General features: G+C 45.4%; 2 protein-coding genes across 3 annotated transcripts in view; both read left to right on the forward strand.

Moving 5' to 3' along the window:
• Positions 1–22,474, forward strand: part of tango6 (transport and golgi organization 6 homolog (Drosophila)) — a 175,691-nt gene extending 153,217 nt beyond the window's left edge. For both annotated transcript variants that reach the window (XM_072280060.1, XM_072280061.1), the window contains 4 exons: positions 384–536; positions 3,596–3,747; positions 15,127–15,240; positions 16,454–22,474. In XM_072280060.1, the coding sequence (XP_072136161.1) occupies positions 384–536; positions 3,596–3,747; positions 15,127–15,240; positions 16,454–16,630 (596 nt within the window). In that variant the 3' untranslated portion in view covers positions 16,631–22,474. The remainder of the gene's footprint in view (positions 1–383; positions 537–3,595; positions 3,748–15,126; positions 15,241–16,453) is intronic.
• Positions 22,475–25,568: 3,094 nt separating this feature from the next.
• has3 (hyaluronan synthase 3) overlaps positions 25,569–26,207 on the forward strand; it is a 47,885-nt gene continuing 47,246 nt past the window's right edge. The window contains exon 1 of the mRNA XM_072279080.1: positions 25,569–25,643. The gene's annotated coding sequence lies outside the window, so the exon portion shown is untranslated. The remainder of the gene's footprint in view (positions 25,644–26,207) is intronic.

The following is a 26,207-nucleotide window of genomic DNA, read 5'->3' on the forward strand; positions in this document are numbered from 1 at the left end:
CAACAATGGTGTGCAGAAGAGCACATTGAAGTTTGAAGTGAATGGGCTGCAGCAGCAGAAAGCCACAAACATACACCCACTGGCCACTTTATAAATACAGAAGGTATACAATAATACAGGAGTGTGTATGGGTTGTGTACAGAGCAAAGCTTCTGCTGCACTATGCCTTAACACATTCCCAGGGAATTGCCATCACAAATTCCTTGTTCACATAAAGGTAACAGAGTAAACAGTGTACACAGTACTGATGGAGTGCAAACGGAAGTGCTGGAACTGCTGAAAGAAGGAGAGATGTGTCACTGTCGGCAATCTTTGAGCCCTTCCTCTGCACCACTCAGTGCCGAACCTAACCCAAATCGTTGTTCCAAACTCTGCCACTGTAGGTTTGTCAGTGCTGTCAGATGTGTACCCAGCCCGAATCCTGCCCCGATTACTCAGAGAATATCAAACATCACTGGACGAAAGTGAGACACCACGCTCTGTGGAGATGCGAATGAAGATCGGAGAGGTGCTGATGCGCTGTACGAGAGCACTGGGTGAGTCACTCCGGACAGGCACTGTCCTTTGGTTGGAATCCATACTCCAGAGCTTCTCTGGAGGTGTCTGAAAGTCTGAGCTTCTGAAATGTGACTACTGGTTGGCTGACATTGGGGAACTGCATCTGTCCAGATGACAGGTCTCAACCCTATGCAACAAATAAGTCCATTTCCCTCCATAGATGCTGCCTGGCCTGCTGAGTCCCTCCAGCACTTTGTGACTTGTACCTTGTTCCAGCAGTTGCACTCTGTGTCTTCCTAAGGATTGTTAAATGTCTGTCTGCTATCAGAGTTGAGTTTATTATCAACAATGAACACAGCAACATCACAGGGACAGAGCATCATATAAGTAGCACTCACAAGAAAAAACATCAATTATGCACAATGTTTACCACAAAAAGAAACAAAGTCTATTCTAGTCATTGTCAGTATTAAATGTCGAACTTAAAACTGAAGTAATTTGAGGATCCATATGTATAGATGACTAATATAAAAAGACAAGCTCAAAAAAATTAAGTCAAAGACTATTACCATTGTATATCGTCAGACAGAGCATGAGGAGGAAGTATTTTGCTGCAGTTATAAGAGATGGCTATTAGAACCTGAAACGTAAAACAATGCAGGAAGAACAGAGTGGATCAGGCCGCATCTGTGGAAGCAAAAAGTATATTTCCATATTTTGGATGGAAAACCTGCATCCATCTTCCTCTTCGGCGCAGCCCCCTCAATCCCTCCTTCCTTGCCCCCCCCTCAATCCCTCCTTCCTTGCCCCCCAATCCCTCCTTCCTTGCCCCCAATCCCTCCTTCCTTGCCCCCCCTCAATCCCTCCTTCCTTGCCCCCCCTCAATCCCTCCTTCCTTGCCCCCCTCAATCCCTCCTCCCTTGCCCCTCCAATCCCTCCCCTTTCCCCTCCAATCCCTCCTCTCTTGCCTCCCAATCCCTCCTCCCTTGCCCCTCCAATCCCTCCTCCCTTGCTCCCCTCAGTCCCTCCTCCCGTGCCCCCCTCAATCCCTCCTCCCTTGCCACCCTCAATCCCTGCTACCTCAACCCTCTGCTTAATCCCCTTTCTTAATCCTGTTTCTTTCTGTACATGATCATTGTGCTGTGATCGTAAAACATAGGAACAGAATTAGGCCATTCAGCCCATCGAGCCTGCTCTGCCATTCCATCATTATCCCCCCTCAACCCCTATTCTCCTGCCCTCTCCATGTAACCCCTGACACTCTGACTAATCAAGAACCTACCAATCTCTTTAAATATACTCAATGACTTGGCCAACACAGCCATCTGTGGCAATGAATTCCACAGATTCACTACCAGCTAAAGAAATTCTTCTTCATCTTTATTCTAAAGGGACGTCCTTTTATTCTGAGGCTGTGCCATCCAATCCTAGACTCCTCCACTATTGGAAACATTCTCTCCACTTCAACAAATGTAACGTTGTGGCTTTATAAGGCACTGATGAGGTCTCACTTTGAGTATTGTGAGCAGTTTTGTGCCCCTTATATAAGAAAGGATGTGCTGAGATTGGAGAGGGTTCAAAAGATATTCACAAAAATGATTCTGGATTGCAAGTCTTATCATATCAGGAGCATTTGATTGCTCTGGGCCTGTTCTCCCTAGAATTCAGAAGAATGAGGATGGATCTCATCGAAACCTATTGAAAGTTGAAAGGCCTCAATAATGTGGAGCCTAAGACCAGAGGACACAGCCTCAGAATAGAGGGGCTTCCATTTAGAATGGACATGAGGAGGAATATCTTTAGCCAGGGGGTGGTGAATCTGTGGAATTTGTTGCCACATGTGGCTGTGGAGGCCAAGTCATTGGGTATAGTTAATAGAGAGGTTGATAGATGCTTGATTAGTCAGGACATGAAGGGATACAGGGTTGAGAAGGAAATGGATCAGCCATGATAAAATGGCAGAGATGATCAACGGGCCAAAAGGCCTAATTCTGCTCCTCTGTCTTACGGACTTTATCTAGGCCTTTCAATATTTGATTGGTTTTAATACAGTTCCCCCCTCACTCTTCCAAACTCCAGCAAGGACAGGCCCAGAGCTATCAAATGGTAACCCTCATATGTTAACCCTTTTGTTTCTAGGATCATTTTCATGAACCTCCTCTGAACCCTCTCCAATGTCAGCACATCCTTTCTTAGGTAAAAATCCCAGAACTGCTCACCAAACTCCAAGTACAGTCCAATCATTGCCTTATAAAGCCTCAGCATTACATTCTTGCTCTTGTATTCTAGTCCTCTCAAAATGAATGCTATACTGCATTGGCCTTCATTACCACTGACTCAACCTACAGGCTAACCTTTAGGGAATCCTGCATGAGGACCCTCAAGTACCTTTGCACCTCAGATTTTTAATTTTCACCCCATTTATAAAATAGTTTATGCCTGTCCCCTCTCCCTCCCACCTCAAAAATGCATCAAGTGTGGAATTTGGAAGCCAACAAATGCAGTCCATCATATAAGAAAGGGAGAATGCATTTTGTAATAGGTTTGGACAGAACTAATGTGTAAGGAAATTGAACCTTTAGAAATGCTGTAACTTGCAGAAAAACAAATGAACCGATTCACATGGTGTGTCTGGACAGTGAGAAGCCCTTCGAAGAGATGCTGCACTAAAGAAAATTTAATAGAGTTAGACCCAATTCATTTACTTATCACGGGTACATCAAACATACCACCAAATGCATGAGTGAATGCAAAGAATTTATGGGTGAAATCCAAAAAACTGTGGACATTGGAAAGCTGGAAGTAATTCCAAAATCACTTAGCAGGTCAGACTGCGCCCATGGGGAGAGAAACACGGTCAACATTTCACGTCAAAGATTTCATCAGAACTGAAATGGAGACAGTTTAACCCCATTTCACCCTGGTTTTACCCCATGAGAGATATTCCCCTCCCTGCATATTCACAAGCTTCCATTGTCTCTCCTCATTTCTTACTCCCTGTTCTCTCCCTTCCCACCCTGTTTCTCCCTCATGGCATATCCTCTGCCCCATACTCTCTTGTCCCATCTCACCATGCCTTTTGCCTTTCTCTCAATAGGTGAGATGGCTTCGCACTACCGTGACCAGCTGATCCATGTGTTTTTGATGGGATCACGTGATCCAGATAGCTCATTACGAGCCAGTAGCCTGTCAAACCTGGGAGAGCTCTGTGCCTGCCTGGACTTCTCTTTAGGATCAGTGATTCATGAGGTAAGCCCAGGGACATCAGGATCTGTGAGGAGGTTAATTCCTTTTACACATCCCACCTACAAACTGGGTAACAAGAACACCAGCCACTGTCTATCACATGATCAGAGGTCGAGGATGATTTGTGATCTATGTTGTTGATTTGATACTCCCCCGCCACCTTAAAATCAGAAATAGGAAGGGCAAGGAGGCTTCTCAAGTTGGATTCTGTACCAGTGTTTGCATAACTATATTAACCACTACATAACTATACATTCAGACCCCGCTTAATGCTGAGGATGGGTTCCTCGGAGGTGGAGCACTATGGAAATCAGTGCTACGTGGGGTCATTATAACATCATGTAAATGGTCGTGTGCCTGATATAAAAGCAATCAAACATGAGATATGATGTATTATTTTATGTATACACAATAATCCGTGGAGTAACAACCACGCACATCGGTCCAATCTGTACGTCAGTGGAGCAGCAACACATCGCAGCAGAGGAGGGAGGCGGGTGGTGGTTACATCCTGGAGGGCGGACCAGGCTGTGGGTCCTCCTTTGACTTTGGCTTCTTCTTCAAGTAGGCTACAACATTTGACTACCTTTTCTTAAGTTTCCTCTCATGAAGCAGTCATGTCAAGATCACCTCTCTTTGTCTTATTTCTTCACTCCCAGTCAGGCTGATTATCAATGAACATGGAAAATTTCAGAGGCACCAACATCAACCTAATGCTCACCAGCTTTCAAATGCCGTATCACTTGCAATTTTACAACCAGAAGACCATAAGACATAGGAGCAGAATTAGGCCATTCAGCCCTTCGAGCCTACTCTGCCATTCCATCATGGTTGATCCCAGATCCCACTCAACCACATACACCTGCCTTCTCCCCATATCCTTTGATGCCCTGACTGATCAGGAAAACATCAACTTCCATTTTAAATATGCTCACAAACTCCACTACTCTCTGTGGCAGATCATTCCACAGATTCACTACTCTCTGGCTAAAAAAAATTCCTCCTCACCTCGGATCTAAAGGGTCACCCCTCAATTTTTGAGGCTGTGCCCGCTAGTTCTGGATACCCCCAACACAGGAAACATCCTCTCCACATCCACCCTACCTAGTCCTTTCAACATTTGGTAGGTTTCAATAAGATTCTCCACCACTCGCCCCCACCACCACGTTTTGACTTCCAGTGAGTACAGGCTCAAAGCTGCAAAATGCTCCTCATATGTTAACCCCTTCATTCCCAGAATCATCCTCATGAACCTCCTCTGGACTCTCCAATGACAACATATCTTTTCTGAAACATGGAGCCCAGAACTGTTGACAGTACTCTGTGTGGCCTGACTTTCTCTTATAAAGGGTTAGCATTATCTCTTTGCTTTTATATTCTATTCCCCTTCAAATCGAATGTTGAAAAGCATGGACAGAGTGGATGTGGCAAAGTTGTTTCCCATGATGGGGGAGTCCAGTACGAGAGGGCATGACTCAAGGATTGAAGGTCGCCCATTCAGAACAGAAATGCGAAGAAATTTTTTCAGTCAGAGGGTGGTGAATCTATGGAATTTGTTGCCACGGGCAGCAGTGGAGGCCAAGTCATTAGGTGTATTTAAGGCAGAGATTGATAGGTATCTGAGTAGCCAGGGCATCAAAGGTTATGGTGAGAAGGCGGGGGAGTGGGACTAAATGGGAGAATGGATCAGCTCATGATAAAATGGCAGAGCAGACTAGATGGGCCAAATGGCTGACTTCTGCTCCTTTGTCTTATGGTCTAAATAAATGGCAAGATTGCATTTACCTTCTTTACCATAAACTCAACCTGTAAATTAACCTTTTGGGAGTCTTGCACGAGGACTCCTAAGTTCCCCTGCACCTCTGATGTTTGAACCTTCTCCCCATTTGGATGATAATCCAGACCATTGTTCCTTCTACCAAAAAATAGTAATGCTTTTCCTGGAAAAATTAGATGTATTAACCTCACTGGAAGTTGCAGGCTGTTTTCCAGACATGGGTGAAATAAACGGAATAAATTGGCAAGGGAGCAAGAACATTTACAAGCATGAGGCAGGCAGAGTGTGAAGGAATACGTGACAGGCTGAGCGTGGCTCAGAGCGTACGTAAAGCGCCCTCTTTGGCTGATTGAATGCTTACTGTTATGGTGGCTGCTCTTGTGAGTTTAGATGATCCTTGGTCACTTTTTAGTTATTCAATAAAGAATTGAATAACTGCATTGTAACAAATAAGCACAATGCAGGGTTTGAGTGTTCAGCACAATTGTGACAAATGTTCAGGGGATATTTGCATGGTGTTCTGCATAGGTACGTTCCAATGAGAAGGGAAAGGATGGTAGGGTACAGGAACTGTGGTGTTGAAAATCTAGTCAAGAAGAAAAGAAAAGCTTATGAAAGGTTCAAAAAGCAAGGTAATGATAGAGATGTTGAAGATTAGAAGGCTAGCTGGAAGGGGCTTAAGAATGAAATTAGGACAGCTTAGAGGCTATGAGAAGGCCTTGGCGAGTAGGATTAAGGAAAACCTCAAGGCATTCTACCAGTATGTGAAGAGCAAGAGGATAAGATTTGAGAGAATAGGACCAATCAAGTGTGACAGTGGAAAAGTGTGTATGGAACCAGAGGAAATAGCACAGCTTCTTAATGAATTTTGCTTCAATATTCACTACGGAAAAGGATCTTGGCAATTGTAGAGATGACTTTCAGCAGACTGAAAAGCTTGAGCTATGTAGATATTAAGAAAGGGGATGTGCTGGAGCTTTTCGAAAGCATCAAGTTGGATAAGTCTCTGGGACCAGACAAGATGTACTCCAGGCTACTGCGGGAGGCGAGGGAGGAGATTGCTGAGCCTCTGGCAATGATCTTTGTATTATCAATGGGGATGGGAGTGGTTCCAGAGGATTGGAAGGTTACAGATGTTGTTCCCTTATTCAAGAAAGGGAGCAGAGATAGCCCAGGAAATTATAGACAGTGAGTCTTACTTCAGTGGTTGGTAAGTTGGTGGAAAAGATCCTGACAGGCAGGATTTATGAACATTTGGAGGGGCAAAATATGATTAGGAATCGTCAGCATGGCTTTGTCAAAGGCAGGTCATGCCTTACAAGCCTCGCTGAATTTTTTGAGGATGTGACTAAACACATTGATGAAGGTAGAGCAGCGAATGTAGCATATATGGATTTCAGCAGGGCATTGGATAAAGTACCTGATGCAAGGCTTATTGAGAAAGTAAGGAGGCATGGGATCCAAGGGGATCTTGCTTTGTGGATCCAGAATTGGCTGGCCCCAGAAGGCAAAGAGTGATTGTAGACGGGTCATATTCTGCATGGAGGTCGGTGACCAGTGGTGTGCCTCAGGGATCTATTCTGGGATCCCTTCTCTTCGTGATTTTTATAAATGACTGGATGAGGAAGTGGAGGGATGGGTTAGTAAATTTGCTGATGACACAAAGATTGGGGGTGTTGTGGAAAATGTGGAGGGTTGTCAGAGGTTACAACGGGACATTGATAGGGTGCAATACTGGGCTGAGAAGTGGCAGATGGAGTTCAACCCAGATAAGTGTGAGATGGTTCATTTTGGTAGGTCAAATATGATGGCAGAATACAGTATTTTGTCTGTTCCTATTCCTCTCCAATGCTCTGGTAAAGGAAACAGAATTATGATCACTATCTCCAAAATGATCTACTGAGAGATCTGACACCTGACCAGGTTCATTTCCCAATACCAGATCAAGTACAGCCTCTCCTCTTGTAGGCTTATCTACATATTGTGTCAAGAAACCTTCCTGAACACGCCTAACAAACTCCACCCCATCTAAACCCCTTGCTCTAGGGAGATGCCAATCAGTATTGGGAAATTAAAATCTCCTACCACAACAACTCTGTTATTATTACACCTTTCCAGGATCTGTTTCCCTATCTGCTCCTCGATGTCCCTGTTACTATTGGGTGGTCTATAAAAAACACCCAGTAGAGTTATTGACCCCTTCCTGTTCCTAACCTCCACCCACAGAGACTCAGTAGACAATCCCTCCATAACGTCCACCTTTTCTGCAGCCATGACACTATCTCTGATCAACAATGCCACGCCCCCACCTCTTATGGCTCCCTCTGTCCTGTCTGAAACACCTAAAACCCGGCACTTGAAGTAACCATTCCTGTCCCTGAGCCATCCAAGTCTATGTAATGGCCACATCATCATAGTTCCAAGTACTGATCCACGCTCTAAGCTCATCCACTTTGTCACAATACTCCTTGCGTTAAAATAGACACATCTCAAACTGTTGGTCTGAGTGCGTCCCCTCTCTATCACCCGCCTATCCTCCCTCACACACTGTCTCCAAGCTTTCTCTACTTGTGAGCCAACCGCCTCTTCCCCAGTCTCTTCAGTGCGGTTCCCACCGCCCAACAATTCTAGTTTAAACTCTCCCTTATGGTGGGAGAATCTAAGACCAGAGGGCACAACCTCAGAATGGAGGGGTATCCATTTAGAACAGAGGTAAGGAGGAATTCCTTTTGCCACAGGGTGGTGAGCCTGTGGAATTCATTGCCATGAATGGCTGCGGAGGCCATGTTATTGGATACCTTTAAAACTGAGGTTGACTGGTTCTTGATTAGTCAGGGCATCAAAGGTTACAGGGAGAAGACAGGAGAATGGGGTTGGGAGGGATAATAAATCAGCCATGATGGAATGGAGGAGCAGACTTGATGGGCCAAATGGCCTCATTCTACTCCTTTGTCTTAAGGTCTTATAGAGACACATACTTGATGATTTAGGAACCAGAAGACACATTTTTAAGGTTGCTGAGATTGGGGGAGTTTAAAGGTGACCTGAAAGTAAGTATGTCAATGTTCGAAGTCAATGTATTATCAAAGCACATATACGTCCCTGAGATTCATTTTCCTGCGGGCGTACTCAATAAATCCATAATGTAATAACCGTAATAGAATCGAAGAAACACCACCCAACAGGCATTCAACTTGTGTGCAAAAGGCAACAAACTGTGCAAGAAAGAATTAATTAATAAACAAACAAACAAACAAGCAAGCAATAAGTATCAAAAACATGAGCTGGAGAGTCCTTGAAAGTGAATCCGCTGGTTGTGGGAACATTTCAAAGATGGGCAAATGAGTGAAAATATCCCCTTTGGCTCAAGAGTCTGATGGTTGATGGGTGATAATTTTCTGAACCTGCTGGTGTGGGTCCTGAGGCTCCCGTACCTTCTCCCTGATGACAACAGCAAGGAAAAGGTATGACCTGAGTGATGGTGGTCCCTGATGACGAATGTTGCTTTCCTGCAACAATGCTCCCTGCAGATGTGCTCAATGGTGGGGAGGGCGTATCCATTACCTTTTGTCGGATTTTCCATTCAGGGGCATTGGTATTTCCATAGCAGGCTGTGATGCAACCAGTCAATATACTCTCCCCCACACATCTATCCAAGTTTGTCAAAGATATTGTGCAGAATCTTTGCAAGCTTGGAAGGAAGAAGAGGCACTGCTGTGCTTCCTCCGTAATTGCACTGCCCTGTCCTCTGAAATGATTTACAGTTGTTGACTCTCTCCACCTCTGATCCTCCACTGAGGGCTGGTTCATTGACCTCTGCTTTCCTCCTCCTGAAGTCAATAACCAGCTCCTTGGTCTTGCTGACATTGAACAAGAGGTGGTTGTTGTGGCACCACTCAGCCTCCACTATGCTGATTCAGCTACAACAGTGGCGTCGTCAGCAAACTTCAATTTGCATTGGAGCTGTGCTTGGGCTGATAGGGGTAACTATGAAGCGAGTTGGCCAGGGGGCTAAGCACACTGCCTTGTGCTCATGGAGATTGTGGAAGAGATGTTGTTGCTGATCTGAATTGACTGGAGTCTGAAAGTGAGGAAATCGAGGATCCAATTGCACAAGGTCTTGAAGCTTATTTATTAATTTTGAGGGGATGATAGTATTGAATGCCAATTTGTAGTTGATAAAGAGCATCCTGATGTCTGCATCTTTGCTGTCCAGATGTTCCAGGGTTGAGAGAGGAGCCAGTGAGCTGGCTTCTACTGTGGACCTGTTGCCAGTAGGCAAGTTAGAGCTGATCCAAGTCCCTTCTCAGGCAAAGTCGACAGTTTCAACGCCAACCTCTCAAAACAGTCCATCACTGTGGATGATAGTCACTGAGGCAGGTTACCATGGTCTTCTTAGCTACCAGTAGAATTGAAGTCTGCTTGAAGTAGGTGGTACCTCAGACTACTGAAACGTGAGGTTAAAGATCTCAGTGAACACTCCAGCCAGTTGATCAGCACTTGTCCAGTAACCCCATCTGGGCTGGTTGCTTTCCATGAGTTCACCTGCCTGAAGGATGCTCTCATGTCAGCCTCAGAGAATGGAAATCACAGGATCATTGGGGGCTGTGGGTGTTCATGATGGTTCCTTCATGTTTTGCCGGTCAAAGTGAGAATAGAAGGCATTGAGTTCATCTGGAAGCGAACCCTATTGTCACCTATGTCGCTTGATTTCCCTTTATAAGAGGTGATAGCATTTAAACCCTGCCACAACTGCCAAACATCCTTCATTGATTCAAATCTAGTCCGGAATTTCCACTCGCCTACGAGATGGTACTCCAGAGATTGTATCTGGACCTCTTCTAACTTTCTCGGTTGTCAGATTTGAATGCCTCTGATCTGGCTCTCAGCAGATTGTAGATCTCATGGTTTATCCAGGGCTTTTAATTGTTGGAGAAGACTGAATGATTTAGTGGGGACACACTCTTCTGCAACTGTTTTTATAGGGTTCAAGATAATGATGGTGTGTTTGATACAGACCCACAGATGCATTATTGAACACGGCTCAGTCTACCAACTTGAAGCAATCACGTAGCCGCTCCTCTGCCTCCGACAACCACCTTTTTGTTGTCTTTATCTCTGGAGCCTTGCTCTTTAGCCTCTGCATGTGTGCAGGTAGGAGAAGGACAGCCAAAATATCAGATTTCTGGGTATGGAACGGTAGGTATTGCTTATCTTAGTATAGCAGTGGTCTAGTGTGTCAGGACCTCTGGTGCTACAGGTTGTATGCTGATGGTAATTGGCCAGGAATTTCTTCAAACAAACAGGCGAAGTCCCCAACTATGATTTGAAATATGTTGGGATGGATTGTTCCTTGTTTGGAGATGGCATCATGCACTATCTCAAGTGCTTGATTATAGTTGGCCATTGCTGATATGTAAACTTCGGTGAGGATCACGGATGAGAACTCCCTTGGTAAATAGAACAGAAGGCGTTTGATTATCTGGTGTTCAAAGTCGGGGGAACACAAGTACAACAAAACCACTGCATTAGAACACTAGCTCTGTTCATCATGAAACACACACCGTTTCCCTTTTCTGAATCAAGCAGTTCAGTCCATCCTGTGGATCAAGAAGCCTTCCCATCTGATTGCCCTATTTGTTGTACTGGGTGAAAGCCATATCTCAGTTAAACATAGAAGACATTTCCCTTCGACAGAACAATTTTATCCTAAATCCTCAGTTTTCTTCTCCAGCAACTGCACATTTGCTAACAAGATCAAACAACAGGAATTCTGCAGGTGCTGGAAATTCAAGCAACACACATAAAAGTTGCTGGTGAATGCAGCAGGCCAGGCAGCATCTCTAGGAAGAGGTGCTGCCTGGCCTGCTGCGTTCACCAGCAACTTTTATGTGTGTTGCTAACAAGATGTTGGGTAGAGGAGGCCTCATCCCTCTGTGTTTCAGCCTGGCTTGGAGACCTTGTCCCCTCACTTACGGCCATGGCGATGAACCTTTATCCGCTTAAAGGTGCCATATCTGCTTGTTTGAGTGTTGTCCACTGAGTCCTTCAGAAGATTGTGAAATCTGTAGTTCATTAAGACAGTTCAAAAGTACATTGCTTAAAGGGAAATTACATGCTGCTGATTGCAGTGAGGTTAATTCAAAAGAAGTATATTTAGAAGTATTGTACGTGGCCCACAGAACATAGCCATGGTTCATCGGCGCCATCTTGATGCCAAATTTCTGTGTTTTTAATGCAGAGAATGGTGTGTGTCTGAAATAGGTTACCAATGATGGTATTGGAATCAGGCAGTTTGGGGAGTTTAAGAGGCTTTTAGGCAGACACATGAATATGAAGGGAATGGACGGATATGGATGACACATATTACCGGAGGAGGACAGTGGACAAGGGAATGGCAGGTGGAAATGAGCTCAGACATGTGTGGGATGTTAAACCAGGTAGGACCAGGTGAATGGCAGGTTCCTGGGGAGTGTGTAGAACTGAGAGATCTTGGAGTACAAGTAGATATTTTCCCAAAAGTGGTGACACAGGTAGGCAGAGTGGAGGAGGAGTTATCTGACATACTGAACGTCATCAGACAGGGCAGTGAGTACAGGAGTTGGTGCTCTGTTACATAGGTGAGACTGCACTGAAATATTGTGTGTGTTCTGGTTGCATTAGGGTCGGATAGATGTCAGCTTGCTCGGAAAGGCATGGACAAGAGATAGAATTATACAGCATGGAACTAGGCTTCAGGCCCAAATTGTCCACACTGACTAAGCTATTCCTCTGAGCTGGTAACATTTGTCCCTATTTCGTCCATATCTATACGTATGGTTAACATTTGACCAGCAGTTAATGTCTCTGGGCCTATACTCACTAGAGTTTAGAAGAATGGCGATTGGGGGGGGGGGGGGGGGGTCCTTAAAACCTATCGAATATTAAAAGGCCTACATAGAATGGATGTGGATTGTATGTATGCTTCCTATAGTGGGGGAGTTTGGGACTAGAGGGTACATCCTCTGAATACAAGGAAGTCCCGATTGAAGAGATGAGGAGTAATTTCTTTAGCCAGAGAGTGGTGAATCTGTGAAATTCATTGCCACAGACAGCTGTGGGTTGAAGTCATTAAATATATTTAAAATGGCGGTTGATAGGTTCTTGATTAGCCAGGGCATCAAAGATTACGGAGAGAAGGCAGGAGAATGGGGTAGAGAGGGATGATGAGTCAGTTATGATGGAATGGCAGAGCAGACACTGGGCCGAATGGCCTAATTCTACTCCATGTCTTATGATCTTGGCCCTTTTTTAACTCCATGCAGTTGTTGAAAATGTCTTTTAAATACTTAATTGTATTCGTCTCTATAGCTTCCTCATTCCATGCTCACCACCTTCTGAGTGGAAAAACTTGACCCTCAGGTCCTTTTTAAATACCTCTCTCACCTTAAATCTACGCCCTCTACATTTAGGTTCAAATTGGTTTATTGTACATTGTAATAAATTAATGCCAGTCCATGCAGATAACATCCACTACCTCACCCTGGTCCATCGTCATTGTCACATTCAAACAGCTCAGTTACTGTACAGTATATTACCGAGACATGAGATGGGTTGGTTAGTAAGTCGGCAGATGATACACAAATTGGTGGAGCTATGGGCAGTGCAGAAGGTCGAAAAAGGCCACAGTCGGACAATTGATGTTGGTGTCAATTGTTAAGGATGAGGTGATGGAGTACTTGGTGACACAGGACAAAGTCAGCACGGTTCCTTGAGACAGTTTTGCCTGATGAACCTGTTGGAATTCTTTGAGGAGATTACAAGTAGGATCGATAAAGGGGATATAGTGGATGTTGTATATTTGGATTTTCAGAAGGCCTTTGACAAGGTGCCACACATGAGGCTGCTTACCAAGTTAAGAGCCCGTGGTATTACAGGAAAGTTACTAACATGGTTAGAGCATTGGCTGATTGGTAGGAGGCAGCAAGTGGGAATATAAAGACCCTTTTCTGTTTGGCTGCCAGTGAGTACTGGTGTTCCAAAGGGGTCGATGTTCCAAACAGACTACTTCTTTTTATGCTGTACATCAATGAATTAGATGATGACTTTGTTGCCAAGTTTGCAGATGATACGAAGATTGGTGGAGGGGTGGGTAGTGTTGAGGAAACAGGAAGGATGCAGAAGGACTTATTCAGATTAGGAGAATGGACAAGAAAGTGGCAAATGAAATGCAATGTTGGAAAATGCATGGTCAAGCACTTTGGTAGTAGAAATAAATGTGTAGACTATTTTCTAAATGAGGAGAAAATCCAAAAATCTGAGATGCAAAAGGACTCAGGAGTCCTTGTGCAGAACACCCTTAAAGTTAACTTGCAGGTCGAGTAGGCGGTGAGGAAAGCAAATGCAATGTGAGCATTTATTTCAAGAGGTCTAGAATACAAGAGCAGGGATGTGCTGCTGAGGCTTTATGAGGCACTGGTGAGGCCTCACCTTGAGTAATGTGATCAGTTTTGGACTCTTCAAAAAAGAAAAGATGTGCTGGCATTGGAGGAGGTTCAGAAAGAAGATTCCAGGAATGAAAGGGTTATCACACGAGGAACGGTTGATGGCTCTGGGTCTGTACTCGCTGGAATTTAGAAGGATGTGGGGGGATCACATGAAACGTTTGGAATGTTGATAGGCCTAGATAGAGTAGATGTGGAGAGGATATTTCCCATGGTGTAGGAGTCTAGGATGAGTGGGCACAGACAAGTGGGAGTCTAGGATGAGTGGCCTAATTTTGCTCCTGTGTCTTATGGTCTTATAGATCAGTTACCACTATCAGCAGAGAAATGGCAGGTGGAGTTTAATCGAAGCAAGTGTGAGGTGTTGCACTTTGGAAGCTCAAATGTAGGGGGGTACCTAGATGTCAGGCCACTGGAAGGTTCAGAGGTGTTGATGAGTTCCAGGAGGTTGCCAGCTGTCCAACACCAAAGGTAGCATTCACTGGTTGCATCAAGGCCTGTTACAGAAACACCAATGCCCAGGAATGGAAAAGGCTACAGGAAAGTGTGAATACAGCCCAGTCCATCACAGGCAAAGCTCTCTGCACCAGTGAGCACATCTACAAAGAGCGCTGCCACAGGAAAGCAGCATCGATCATCAAGGAACCAACTGTCCAGGTCATGCCCTTTTCGTGCTGCTATCATTGGGCAGGAGGTACAGGAGTCTAAGGTCCCACACCAGCTGGTTCAAGAACAGTTATTATCCTACAACCATCAACCTCCTGAACCAGCATGGATAAGTTCACTCAGCTCAACTCTGAACTGATTCTATGACCTAAAGTCTCATTTTCAAGGACACTTTACATCTCATGTTCTCCGTATTATTTTGTTTTATTTGCACAGTTTGTCTTTTTTGTACATTGGTTGTTTATCAGTCTTTGTTTTTGTATAGTTTTTTGTGATTCTATCGTATTTTTCATGTAAGTGCCTGCAAGAAAATGAGTCTCAAGTTACGGTCACATACATACTTACTTTGAATTTGATTCTCTTTTTGCAATCTGTTGGGATTAAACATTGTGCTGTAAACCATTGTTGGTGGTTGTGGTGTTCCAGCTGCACAAAGTCACTCTGCTCTCCACCCAGGTGTCAACGTGCCTTTCTGCCGTCGTTAAGACAGAACGTGAAGCTGAGGTGCGTCGGGCTGCAATTCATGTTATCACGCTCCTGCTCCGGGGACTTTGTGACAAGGCTCTTCAGGTGAGGGAGGAACTTTCTGTTTGCAGGTTTTTCAGTGAGACGTGGCCAGCTCCTCCAGAGACTCCAGGCACTGAAAACACCATGAAAATCATGGCAGATCCTATGCACTGTTGAAAAAATGCGGGGTTCTCTATTTTGCACAACACGTGCTTGTTTACTTTGTGGTGGAGTCCAGAGATGTGGATGTGCCTGGACACACGTCACTGAAGGCCAATATGCTGACAAGGCAGGTAATAAAAGCGAGTGGGTTGTAGGTCTTCCCTGCACAGACTGGAGTCTAGGAGTGCACCAGTCATAAAGAACTTTGGTTTCATTCTTCACCAACATTGTACATACTTGCTGAGAAGGAATGTGAGAGATATTGGATTAGACATTGACTTTGTGGGAGAGGCCTGAGAGTGGTAATAGAGAGTTGCTTCTCTGACTGGAGGACTGTGACTAGTGGTGTGCCGCAGGGATGGGTGCTGGGTCCGTTGTTTGTCAACTATATCAATGATCTGGATGATGACGTGGTTAACTGGCTCAGCATAATGATGATAATGTGGTTGACACCAAGGATGAGGGTGTAGTGGACAGTGAGGAAGATGGTCGTGGCTTGCAGCAGGATCTGAACCAGCTGGAAAAATGGCAGATGGAATTTAAAGTAGACAAGTAAGAGGTGTTGTACTTTGGGAGGACCAACCAGGGTCTTACATAGTGAACAGTAAGGGACTGAAGATGTGGAAGAACAGGGGATCTGGGAATACAGGTCGATAATGCAGTGAAAGTGGTGACACTGGTAAGTAGGGGCGTAAAGAAAGTTTTTGGCACATTGGCCTTCATAAATCTAAGTACTGAGAACAGGAGACAGGAAGTTATATTGAAGTTGTGTAAGACATTCATGAGACCTAATTTGGAGTATTGGGTGCAGTTTTGGTTACCTGTCTACAGGAAAGATTTTCATATGTACAGTACATCAAAATATTAACACACACAGTGAAATTCATCATTTGTATCAATGACCAACACAGTCCAAGGATTTGCTTGCAACAGTCTGCAAGTGTTTCCATTTATCTGGGGCCAACACAGCATACCCACAAGTCACTAACCCTAACCTGAACAATGTGGGAAGAAACCCGTGCAGTCATCAGGCAGAACATACAAACTCCCTGCTACCCTTCTCTACTGTGCTGATGTGAAGCTGGTGTTGACCTGTTCTTCTCCTCGTTCTCAGGTCCTGGGTGACGTCTTGCGTGACCTCTACCGCCTGCTGAAATTTTCAGTGCAGAGGGACGTGGATGAGGTGGTACGACTGCACGCACAGTTGGCACTGGAAGAATTGGACCTTGTTGTCAGAAGGGCTTTGTTTCCAGAGGAGAAACTTGAGAAAGAAATCACCGTCCTTCCCTAAGCAAAGATTCCAGAATGCTGTTGTCAGCTGACTTGCACCATTCCTGGTGCAGAGACTGTGACGCAGCTGCTGTCTTTAACCTGTTACTCGTGACTGATTCTGCCTGGCGTGGCAAAAGGTTACCCCCTTGGCTGCAACAGATTTCACAGTCCCCACACTGTCGAGACTCACCGGCTTACCCCCATCCCCTCTCAGCAGGTTCACTGCAAAGGTTCTTTGGGATGAGTGTGTGTGGGAATGTCAGTTCAGTGCCAGCCCGGCTGCAGGGACCAGTGCTGGGGTTGGGGAGTTGGATGCCTGTGATTATACTGTGGGGAAGGGTGGGGGCTGCAGAATCACTGAGGGACTGAAGTTGATCAGAGGTTACAGTGGTCTGGTGATCAGCAGAGATGAGATCGTGCTTGTCGTAGGCAGCCGCACACTCAGCGAAGCCCTGGCATTTGTCTGCAGAGAGCATGACTGGTCCTCCCTCTCCATATACTAATCCCTGTCCGTCCCCATTACACCACTGGGGGCATGTTACGTTCTTGCTAGCACTCTGTCCCTTCACTGAGTTTACAGGAGCTTTGCAGGACACTGACCCCTCACTGTTGAACTTGTGGCCTTTCTAACCTGGAGTGATTGCCCATAAACACTGATCAGTCTTTTCCTCCTCATGAGGGAGGTCCAAGGAGGAAGCATGTCCTGCTGGAGGTGGAAACTCAGCTGATGACCCACAGCTGGTCGGGTTTTGTACGGCTTCTGGTTACGGGGAGCAGTGTGATATGTGTGCCCTTGGCAGCACTTTCTGGCATACAGGTGATCAACAGGCTGCTGAAAACTGCAGTGCAGTCCCATCCTCCCACAGCAGACAAACACTTCTCCACTGTGTTAAAGACAATGAAATGTAGATCAGAGACAAAAGAGATTCTGCAGACGCTGGAACTCCACAGCAACCCGTACAAAATGCTGGGAGAGCTCAGTACTTCAGACAGCATCTATGGAAAGGAATAGACAGTCGTTCTGGCCGAGATCCTCCATCAGGACCTGAATCATTGGCTGTCTATTCCTTTCCATAATTGCTGTCTGACCTACTGAGTTATTCCAACATTTTGTGTGTAATGTAGATCTGAACTGTGTCAGTGGATGGTGGAAGCAGAGTGGGCTTACACAATGTGGTGTAGTGGATTAGTTTGGAGGCTGGGACTAACGACATGGAGAGAGTATATGATGCTCCGCTTGCAAATATTCTGCTGGTTAAACAAATCTAAAAGACAAATAGTGCTGGAGTGATGCAACACAGAGACGGGCCTTTTCCCGCCTGGACCAGTTCCACTCCCACTTGCCCACATTAAATCTGTGTCTATTTAGGCCCTGTTGTTTCAGTATGGATATCTGAGCAGTAGCTGCAGATATCAACCAACATTGCTGCCTTTTACAATAATGTGTTTATTGGGATCTGGGTGGGAGCGGCCAGGCTAGCCTCATTCAGCTACAATTCCAACAGTGCCAGTTCCAGGGATTAGAGCCAGTGATGACAGAGTGGATCAGACTGTGTGTGATTTGGAGGGAAACATACAGGTGGCGATGTGCCTGTGGATCGTAAAGACTTTTTCCTTCTTGTGGATGAGGAAGGTTGCTGGTGGCTGCAGTCACAGCGGTCAAGGTGAGTAATGTGTGTATGTTGTAGATACTTCACTCTGCTGTCAATCAGGGAGACAAAACCAGTGGGACTGTTGTGAGATCTTCTCTTTCTCACAGAGACTCTGCTGCAGGGAGCCACCCCACAGTAGGGTGAAAAGGGTATCAGAACAAAAATTTCAATCTGCCACATCATCCAACAGCAGTTGAGGTACCGGGTCTGGATGTGGCAAAAGCCCATTCCAATCCCTCCTGACAAGGGGGCTGATATCAAACCTGAGAATAATGGCCCCGTTGACTGGCCTAACTCTGCCAGGCAGGAAACATGCAAAAGCCACTTTGCCCTCACCACACAATCTGTGATAGGAATGACCTGTACATTGTGCTGTCTTCAAGATTGTTTAATGTCATTTCCAGTACACAAGTGTAAATGAGAATGAAATGATTGTTTTCCCGGATCCGATGCAACACCAAGAAACACAATAAGATAAAGAACGCAATAATAAAAAACAATAATATAAATACATCAGATAGCTTACATACAGAGATTGATTGTATGTCCGTAAAGTGACACTAGGCACAGGAGTGTCTCTACAGAGGTGACTGACAGGAAACGATAAAGTAGTGGTGGTTGGGGTGGGGAGGGGTGGATTAGTGACTGGGGAAAGTAACTGTTTTTGAGTCTGGTGGTCTGCTTTGGAAACAAGGACAGCCTCCATGCTGGCATTGAGCATTGTCACAGCATTGTGGATCTGGGGATCCACCACAAAACGAGCAATGGAACGCTGCAGCTGTTGGGTTTAAATCCAAGGCTGGTGGATTACCAAAGGCATTTAGATCTACATGTAGTTGTGTCTTTACACAAAGTGTGGAGCATTGCTGTTTCTTTGTTTGTCTCTTTTTTCGAGGCCAAGTTGTTAGCTCAAAACAGCATGGATGGAAAGCGTACAAGGGAGCCAGTTGGACCTCTCACATTAGGGTTAATCCAGTGCACCACTGGCCAGCTTAGGTACACATGGACCCATAGGTAATGTAAATATCTAATCAGGCAATTACATGGCAGCAACCCAATGCATAAAATCATGCAGACATGGTCAACAGGTTTAATTGTTCGGAATGGTAAGAAATGTGATCTACGAGGGGTGATTAATAAGTTTGTGGCCTAAGGTAGAAGGAGTTAATTTTAGAAAACCTGGCACATTTATTTTTCAGCATAGTCCCCTCCTACATGCACACACTTAGTCCAGCGGTCGTGGAGCATACAGGTCCCTTCTTTGTAGAATTGGTCCACAGCAGGGGTGATTGATAGGTTTGTGGCCTAAGGTAGAAAGAGATGAGTCATACAGCTCTCGTTACATGCACATGCAGTTCAACTCTTTGAGTGATAATGCAGAAAGTTTGCAGTGAATAACTGATCGTCTACTTTAGGCCATGAACTTATCAATCACCCTGCTGTGGACCACTTTCTGGAGGTCCAAGATGCTGACTTTTACAAAGAAGGGATCCGTGACGGCTGGACTAAGTGTGTAAATGTAGGAAAAAACAAATGTGCTAGGTTTTCTAAAATTGACCCCTTCTACCTTAGGCCACGAACTTATCAATCAGCCCTCGTAAGTGAGTTTGACTGTGAAATGATTGCTGGTGCCAGACAAGAGTGGTTTGAATATCGCAGAAACTGCTGATCACCTCGGATTTTCACGCATTAGTTTACAGAGAATAGAGCAAAAAATCCAGTGAGTGGTATTATGTGGGAGAAAATGTCTCATTAATGAGTGGTCAGAGGGGAATGTCTAGACTAGTTCAAGCTGATAGAGTTACCACACATTACAACATTATGCCAGAGGGAATATCAACACACAGCTTATCGAACCTTGAAGTGAATGGGCTACAGCAGGAGAAGAACTTGAAGCAGCAGTCACTTTATAACAAATAACAATAACATAGAAAACCTACAGCACAATACAGGCCCTTCTGCTCACCAAGTTGTGTCAAACATGTCCCTACCTTAGAAATTACTAGGCTTACCCATAGCCCTCTATTTTTCTAAGCTCCATGTACCTATCCAAAAGTCTCTTAAAAGACCCTATCGTATCCGCCTCCACCACCATTTCCAGCAGCCCATTCCACGCACTCACCACTCTCTGAGTAAAAAACTTACCCCTGACATCTCTGTACCTACTTCCATGCACCTTAAATCTGTGTCCTCTTGTGGCAGCCATTTCAGCCCTGGGCAAAAGGCTCTGACTATCCACATGATCAATGCCTCTATCAGGTCACCTCTCATCCTCTGTTGATTTAAGGAGAAAAGGCCGAGTTTATTCAACCTGTTTAACCTGTTTTTATAAGGCACGCTCCCCAATCCAGGCAACATCCTTGTAAATCTCCTCTGCACCCTTTCTATGGCTTCCACATCCTTCCTGTAGTGAGGTGACCAGAACTGAGCACAGAACTCCAAGTGGGGTCTGACCAGGGTCCTATATAGCTGTAACATTACCTCTCGGCTCTTAAACTCAATCCCACGGTTGATGAAGGCCAATGAGCCGTATGCTTTCTTAACCACAGAGTCAACCTGCACAGCAGCTTTGAGCATCCTATGGACTCGGACCCCAAGACCCCTCTGATCTTCCACACTGCCAAGAATCTTACCATTAATACTATATTCTGCCATCATATTTGACCTACCAAAATGAACCACCTCACACTTATCTGGGTTGAACTCCATCTGCCACTTCCCAGCCCAGTTTTGCATCCTATCAATATCCCACTGTAACCTCTGACAGCCCTCCACACTATCCACAACACCCCCAACCTAATGTATGTATCGAGCACTGTTCATACAAACGACGATGTACTTCGACGTGCTACATCGGTATAAAGTGCAAACGAAAATAAAAGACAATGATGTTAGATAAAAGCAAGGTTAAATAAAAGGGGTTTGAACTAGCGTTTAAAAGTAAGAAGGATCTGCATCCCTTATAGTTTCAAGTATTAAATTCCATAGTTTAGGAGCGTAATTCAAAAAAAAATGAGCTGTAATTATCTTTTGAGAGAGATCGTTTAAATTTAAAATAGCGGCGGAAAAAGACAAAGCTGGAGCAGGATTAAAAAACGAAAACGATTCTGAGATGTACTCCGGTCGCAGAGCATTGAGAGCTTTAAAAACAAGTAAGAAATTTGCCTGCCAGTCCTACAGCCCCAACTCCAGGCGGTGCGAGACGCGTGGACAAGAGCGCCATTTAGTTGCTAGTTTATTCCAACGGAGCACTGTGTGCATGGTAATTTTTTTCAGACAAATTAGTGAACGGAAAAACTAACAAGCATTTCAATTAAAACTGAAATGCTAGAAAATAGAGATGCAACAATGGTCAGGTATGGATCAATAACAATAAAGGAAAAAAGTGAAACGTTCCCTGTTATTTACATTCAGTAATTGGTGAGACTGCGAGGCGGTAATGGGGTGAATCTTGGGGTTACCTTGTCCGGAGAGTGGGGGCACAGAGCAAACACTGTTGTTATCACAATTCTGTCCATTTTACATAATGTACCGAGGCACTGGGGCAGCACAATGGGATGAGGCCTGCTGAAATAAATCTTCGATTTAGTTAACAGTTTTAACGGAAACCTCTCAGAGGATGAATGTCATTACGACTCTTTAGAGTAAAAGGTTAGAAGTTTACTGGCAGAGATTAAAGGACAGGAAAGAGAACGGTAGTGGTTTATGGGGGTAATTTCAGAGTTTGTGCAATGGCTGTCCATAGAAAATGAAGTGTGTGTAGGGGCTGCATTCAAACGCTCCAGGAGGTTAGAAGTGCTAGCGAGTATGACGGATAAAGAGCAAGGATTTAAACAGATTGTCCATCATGGATAAAGCCCTCCCAATCATTAAACTAATCTACATGAAACGCTGTCGAAGCAAAGCAGCATCCATTTGGAACCCCACCACCTCAACCATTAGGCTCTTAAGCTAAAGGAGATAACTTCACTCAACTCAACACTGTGAACAGTTCGCACAACCAATGGACTTGCTTTCAAGGACTCTTCATCTTATGTGCTCGATATTTATTTATTACTATTGTTTCTTGTTGTATTGCACACTTTGTAGTCCTCTGCATTCCAATTGAACGCCCTATTAAGGCGGTCTTTCATTGGTTCTGCTATAGATATTCTATAGATTTGTTGAATGAGCCCACAAGAAAATGAATCTCAGCTGTGTATATAGTGTACTTTGCAAATAAAATTTATTTTAAACTTTGAAATAAGGATGTAATCAGTAAAGAACAGTGCCAACTGACAGAGTAGCAAGTACAACCAGCAACTGGTATAGGGCTGTGAGTGTGACTGATACCCAGTCTAAGTCTGTGAGTGAATTATACCCAGTGTAAGTCTGTGAGTGTGACTGACAGATGGGGTAGGGCAGTGAGTAAAATCCACAGCGAGTGTAGGCAGGATTTGATTTTAAAAAGTAAATGTAACTCGCGAGGTCGTTCAAGAAATTAGGATGTGATTCATGTTGACCTTAAATCTCCACTGTTCTAATTGAAATTATTCTCACTTATTGAAGAATTACCTGTCTGCAGTCGCTAATGTGAAATTAATTGCTACCGTTCCAATTCTGGACTTTGATCGCTTTCCATATTTCCTTGAAATTTACATTTGGGGTCACTTTCTCCAAAAACGTTCTTCCAATAGTACATCAGCTACCGGCTAGACTCCATTCACAAAGACTTGATCCAGTGCGACCTCTTCTCCTATACACCTATTATATTGGTTCAAAAATATCTGTGGCGAATTTTAAAAGTTCCAGCCCGTCAGCTGTCCCGCCCTCACACCAAGAGAACATACATGCTTATGAGGATAGGTTGAACAAGTTCGGGATTTTCTCTTCGTAGAGTGGCTAGCACATGGAATTTCCTGTTAGGGATGGTGGTAGAGATAGGTTTATTTAGGACATTTAAAAGACTCTTTGATAGAAAAATGGAGGCCTGTGTAGGAGGGAAGGGTTAGATTGATCTTAAAGTAGGTTAAAAGTTTGGCACAACATCGTGGGCCGAAGGGCCTGTACTGTTCCATGGCAACAAGAGACTAGAATATGAAGCAGCAAGCAACTTGCCGTCGGAACTCAGTGCGTCAGGCAGCGTGTATGGAGAGGAAATGGACAGTTGGCTTTTCAGGCGGAGGTACACCAGATATCGCCTGGACCGGCCGGGTCTGTTCCCGTAGGGGCGGAGTATAAAGGGGTAAGAGGGTTGGAGGGATTCGGGGAGGAGGGGAGATTGGAATGCACTGCCTCAGGAATGTAGAATCTCCACATTGCAAAGTGGGCCAGAGCTTGAACCACTAAAGGCAGAGTAGGCTCCGGTCTGAGTGGTGGCTATTGGGAGATAGGTACAGGATAATCGGCAGGGTCGTAGCGGGCCGAACGGACTGTTTCTGTGCCGCGGGATTCGTTATATTAAAAGTGTTCCGAAGTGCTGCGTGGATGAAGTTGAGCGCCACTTGCCGTGTGGACGCTCCGCTCTCTCCTCACCCTCGGAGCCGGAGGCGATTCGCGTTGTTCAAAGCTCCAGAACCTGTTTCGCGCCGTTCGATGGGAAGATGTGGTGATTAAACCTGGGAATCCTTTCTCATCTCAGACCTGATGAACCCAGACAGGAACTGTTAATTTCCATCCGCAGATGTTGCCTGACCTCCTCCTCATTTGGTATTTTATGTGTCGGTCCAGATTCCCGCAGCTGCCGTCCGTGTCTCCCTCCCTCCCGAGCAACCTCTTTCCCCATCCTCCACCATTCCCCTCCTCCCGACACCCTGTCCTCTCCCCCTTTCCTCTCCTCCTCCTCCTCCTCCTCCCATAAGACGATAAGACATAAAAGCAGAATAATGCCATTCAGCCCGTCGAGTCCTGTCCGCCATTCCGTCATGGCTGATCCCGGATCCCACTCAACCCCATATACCTGCCCTCTCACTATATCAAGTCGCTTTTTATTGTCATTTCGACCACAAACTGCTGGACCAGTACATAGTAAAAATGAAACAACGTTCCTCCAGGACCATGGTGCTACATGAAACACAAAACTACACCAGACTAAGTGAGACAACAACAAGGCTAACACCAGACTACGTAAAACAACAAAAACTACACTAGACTACAGACCTACACAGGACTGCATAAAGTGCACAAAACAGTGCAGGGCAGGACAATAAATAATAAACAAGACAATAGCCACAGTAGAGGACAAATTACAATATAATGATAAATGATGTAGATGTCAGTCTAGTCTCTGGGTACTGAGGAGTCTGATGACTTGGGGGAAGAAACTGTTGCACAGTCTAGTCGTGAGAGCCCGAATACTTTGGTGCTTTTTGCCAGATGGCAGGAGGAAGAAGAGTTTGTATGAGGGGAGCGTGGGGTCCTTCCTAATACTGTTTGCTTTGCGGATGCAGCTTGTGGTGTAAATATCTGTGATGGCGGGAAGAGAGACCCCGATGATCTTCTCAGCTGACCTCACTATCTGCTGCAGGGTCTTGCGATCTGAGATGGTGCAATTTCCGAACCAGGCAGTGATGCAGCTGCTCAGGATGCTCTCGATACATCCTCTGTAGAATGTGGTGAGGATGGGAGATGGACTTTTCTCAACCTTCGAAGAAAGTTGAGACGCTCCTGGGCTTTCTTAGCTATGGAGCTGGTGTTGAGGGACCAGGTGAGATTCTCCGCTAGGTGAACACCAAGAAATTGGGTTCCCTATATCACTTAATGCCCCGACCAATCAGGAATCTATCAACTTCCGCCTGAAATTTTCCCACGGACCTGGCCTCCACCGCAGTCTGTGGCAGAGTATTCCACAGATTCACCACGCCTTGGCTACAAAAAAAAAATCCTCCTTACTTCTGTTCTAAAAGGTCGACCCTCAATTTTGAGGCTGTGTCCTGTAGTTCTGGATATCCCCACCACAGGAAACATCCTCTCAATTCCCGCCTGCCTCCTCTCAACGCCCATCCCGCTCCACTCCCACACTCGCTTTCCCGCCTCCCTCAAGAACACCGGCGGTTTACCCCGCTTGTGGGTTGGGTTTGGATGGGAGGGCGGCACGGGGGAGGATTCAATGATTTTCCGCCTTTACTTCAGGGAGACACGTTACAGCCCTTTGCATTCGGGGCCGCGGGAGAGTGAAGGTGAGACCGCTGGGCGAAGACGATGAAAGGTTAATCGTTCGCCTTTCGGCTCCACTGGGAATTCGGCGCTGCCTCCAAAGCGAACGGAGAGAACCCGGAGACAGGCAACCCCGACCGCTCAATTGCAGCTAGACAAAGAGAGGCGACGGGGTGTCCCTTCACCTTTCCACCCGCACCGCAGAGCCAGCTCAAGCAAACAAGGAGCGACGCAAAAGAAGCAAAGGTGAGAAGATGACATAAAAATTATTTTACGCAGCGCATGTCTGAAATGAAGGGCGAGGAGCGGAGTCAGGTTCAGAGAGTCTGGAAGAACTCGTAGGGCAGAGGGAGGGGGCAAGTGGGATCCTCTTGTCGGGGACTAACCAAGCAATTGGCTCCCGTACAGTTACACAAAGACACAAAGCACCGATTACAAGAGCAAGGATGGAACACAACAGTAACAATACCGCAGGCAGCGCAGTCCCACACGGAAACTGCAGTCACACAGAGGTTCCACACAGACCAGTACCACGAAACGTCCAGAACGGCCAAACAATGCAGAGACGAGGCCACTGTAGAGACAGCAGGTACACGGGCAGTAATACTCGCAGTGATGACTGTGTAGAAAGAGCAGGTACACGAGGTATAATACTCAGAGTGATGACTGTGTAGAGACAGCAGGTATACAGGGTATAATACTCAGGGTGGTAACTGTGGAGAGCAGATACACAGGGTATAATACTCAGGGTGGTAACTGTGGAGAGCAGATACACAGGGTATAATACTCAGGGTGGTAACTGTGGAGAAC

This window comes from Mobula birostris, chromosome 15, assembly GCF_030028105.1.
Source record: "Mobula birostris isolate sMobBir1 chromosome 15, sMobBir1.hap1, whole genome shotgun sequence".
Taxonomy (NCBI): Eukaryota; Metazoa; Chordata; class Chondrichthyes; order Myliobatiformes; family Myliobatidae; genus Mobula; species Mobula birostris.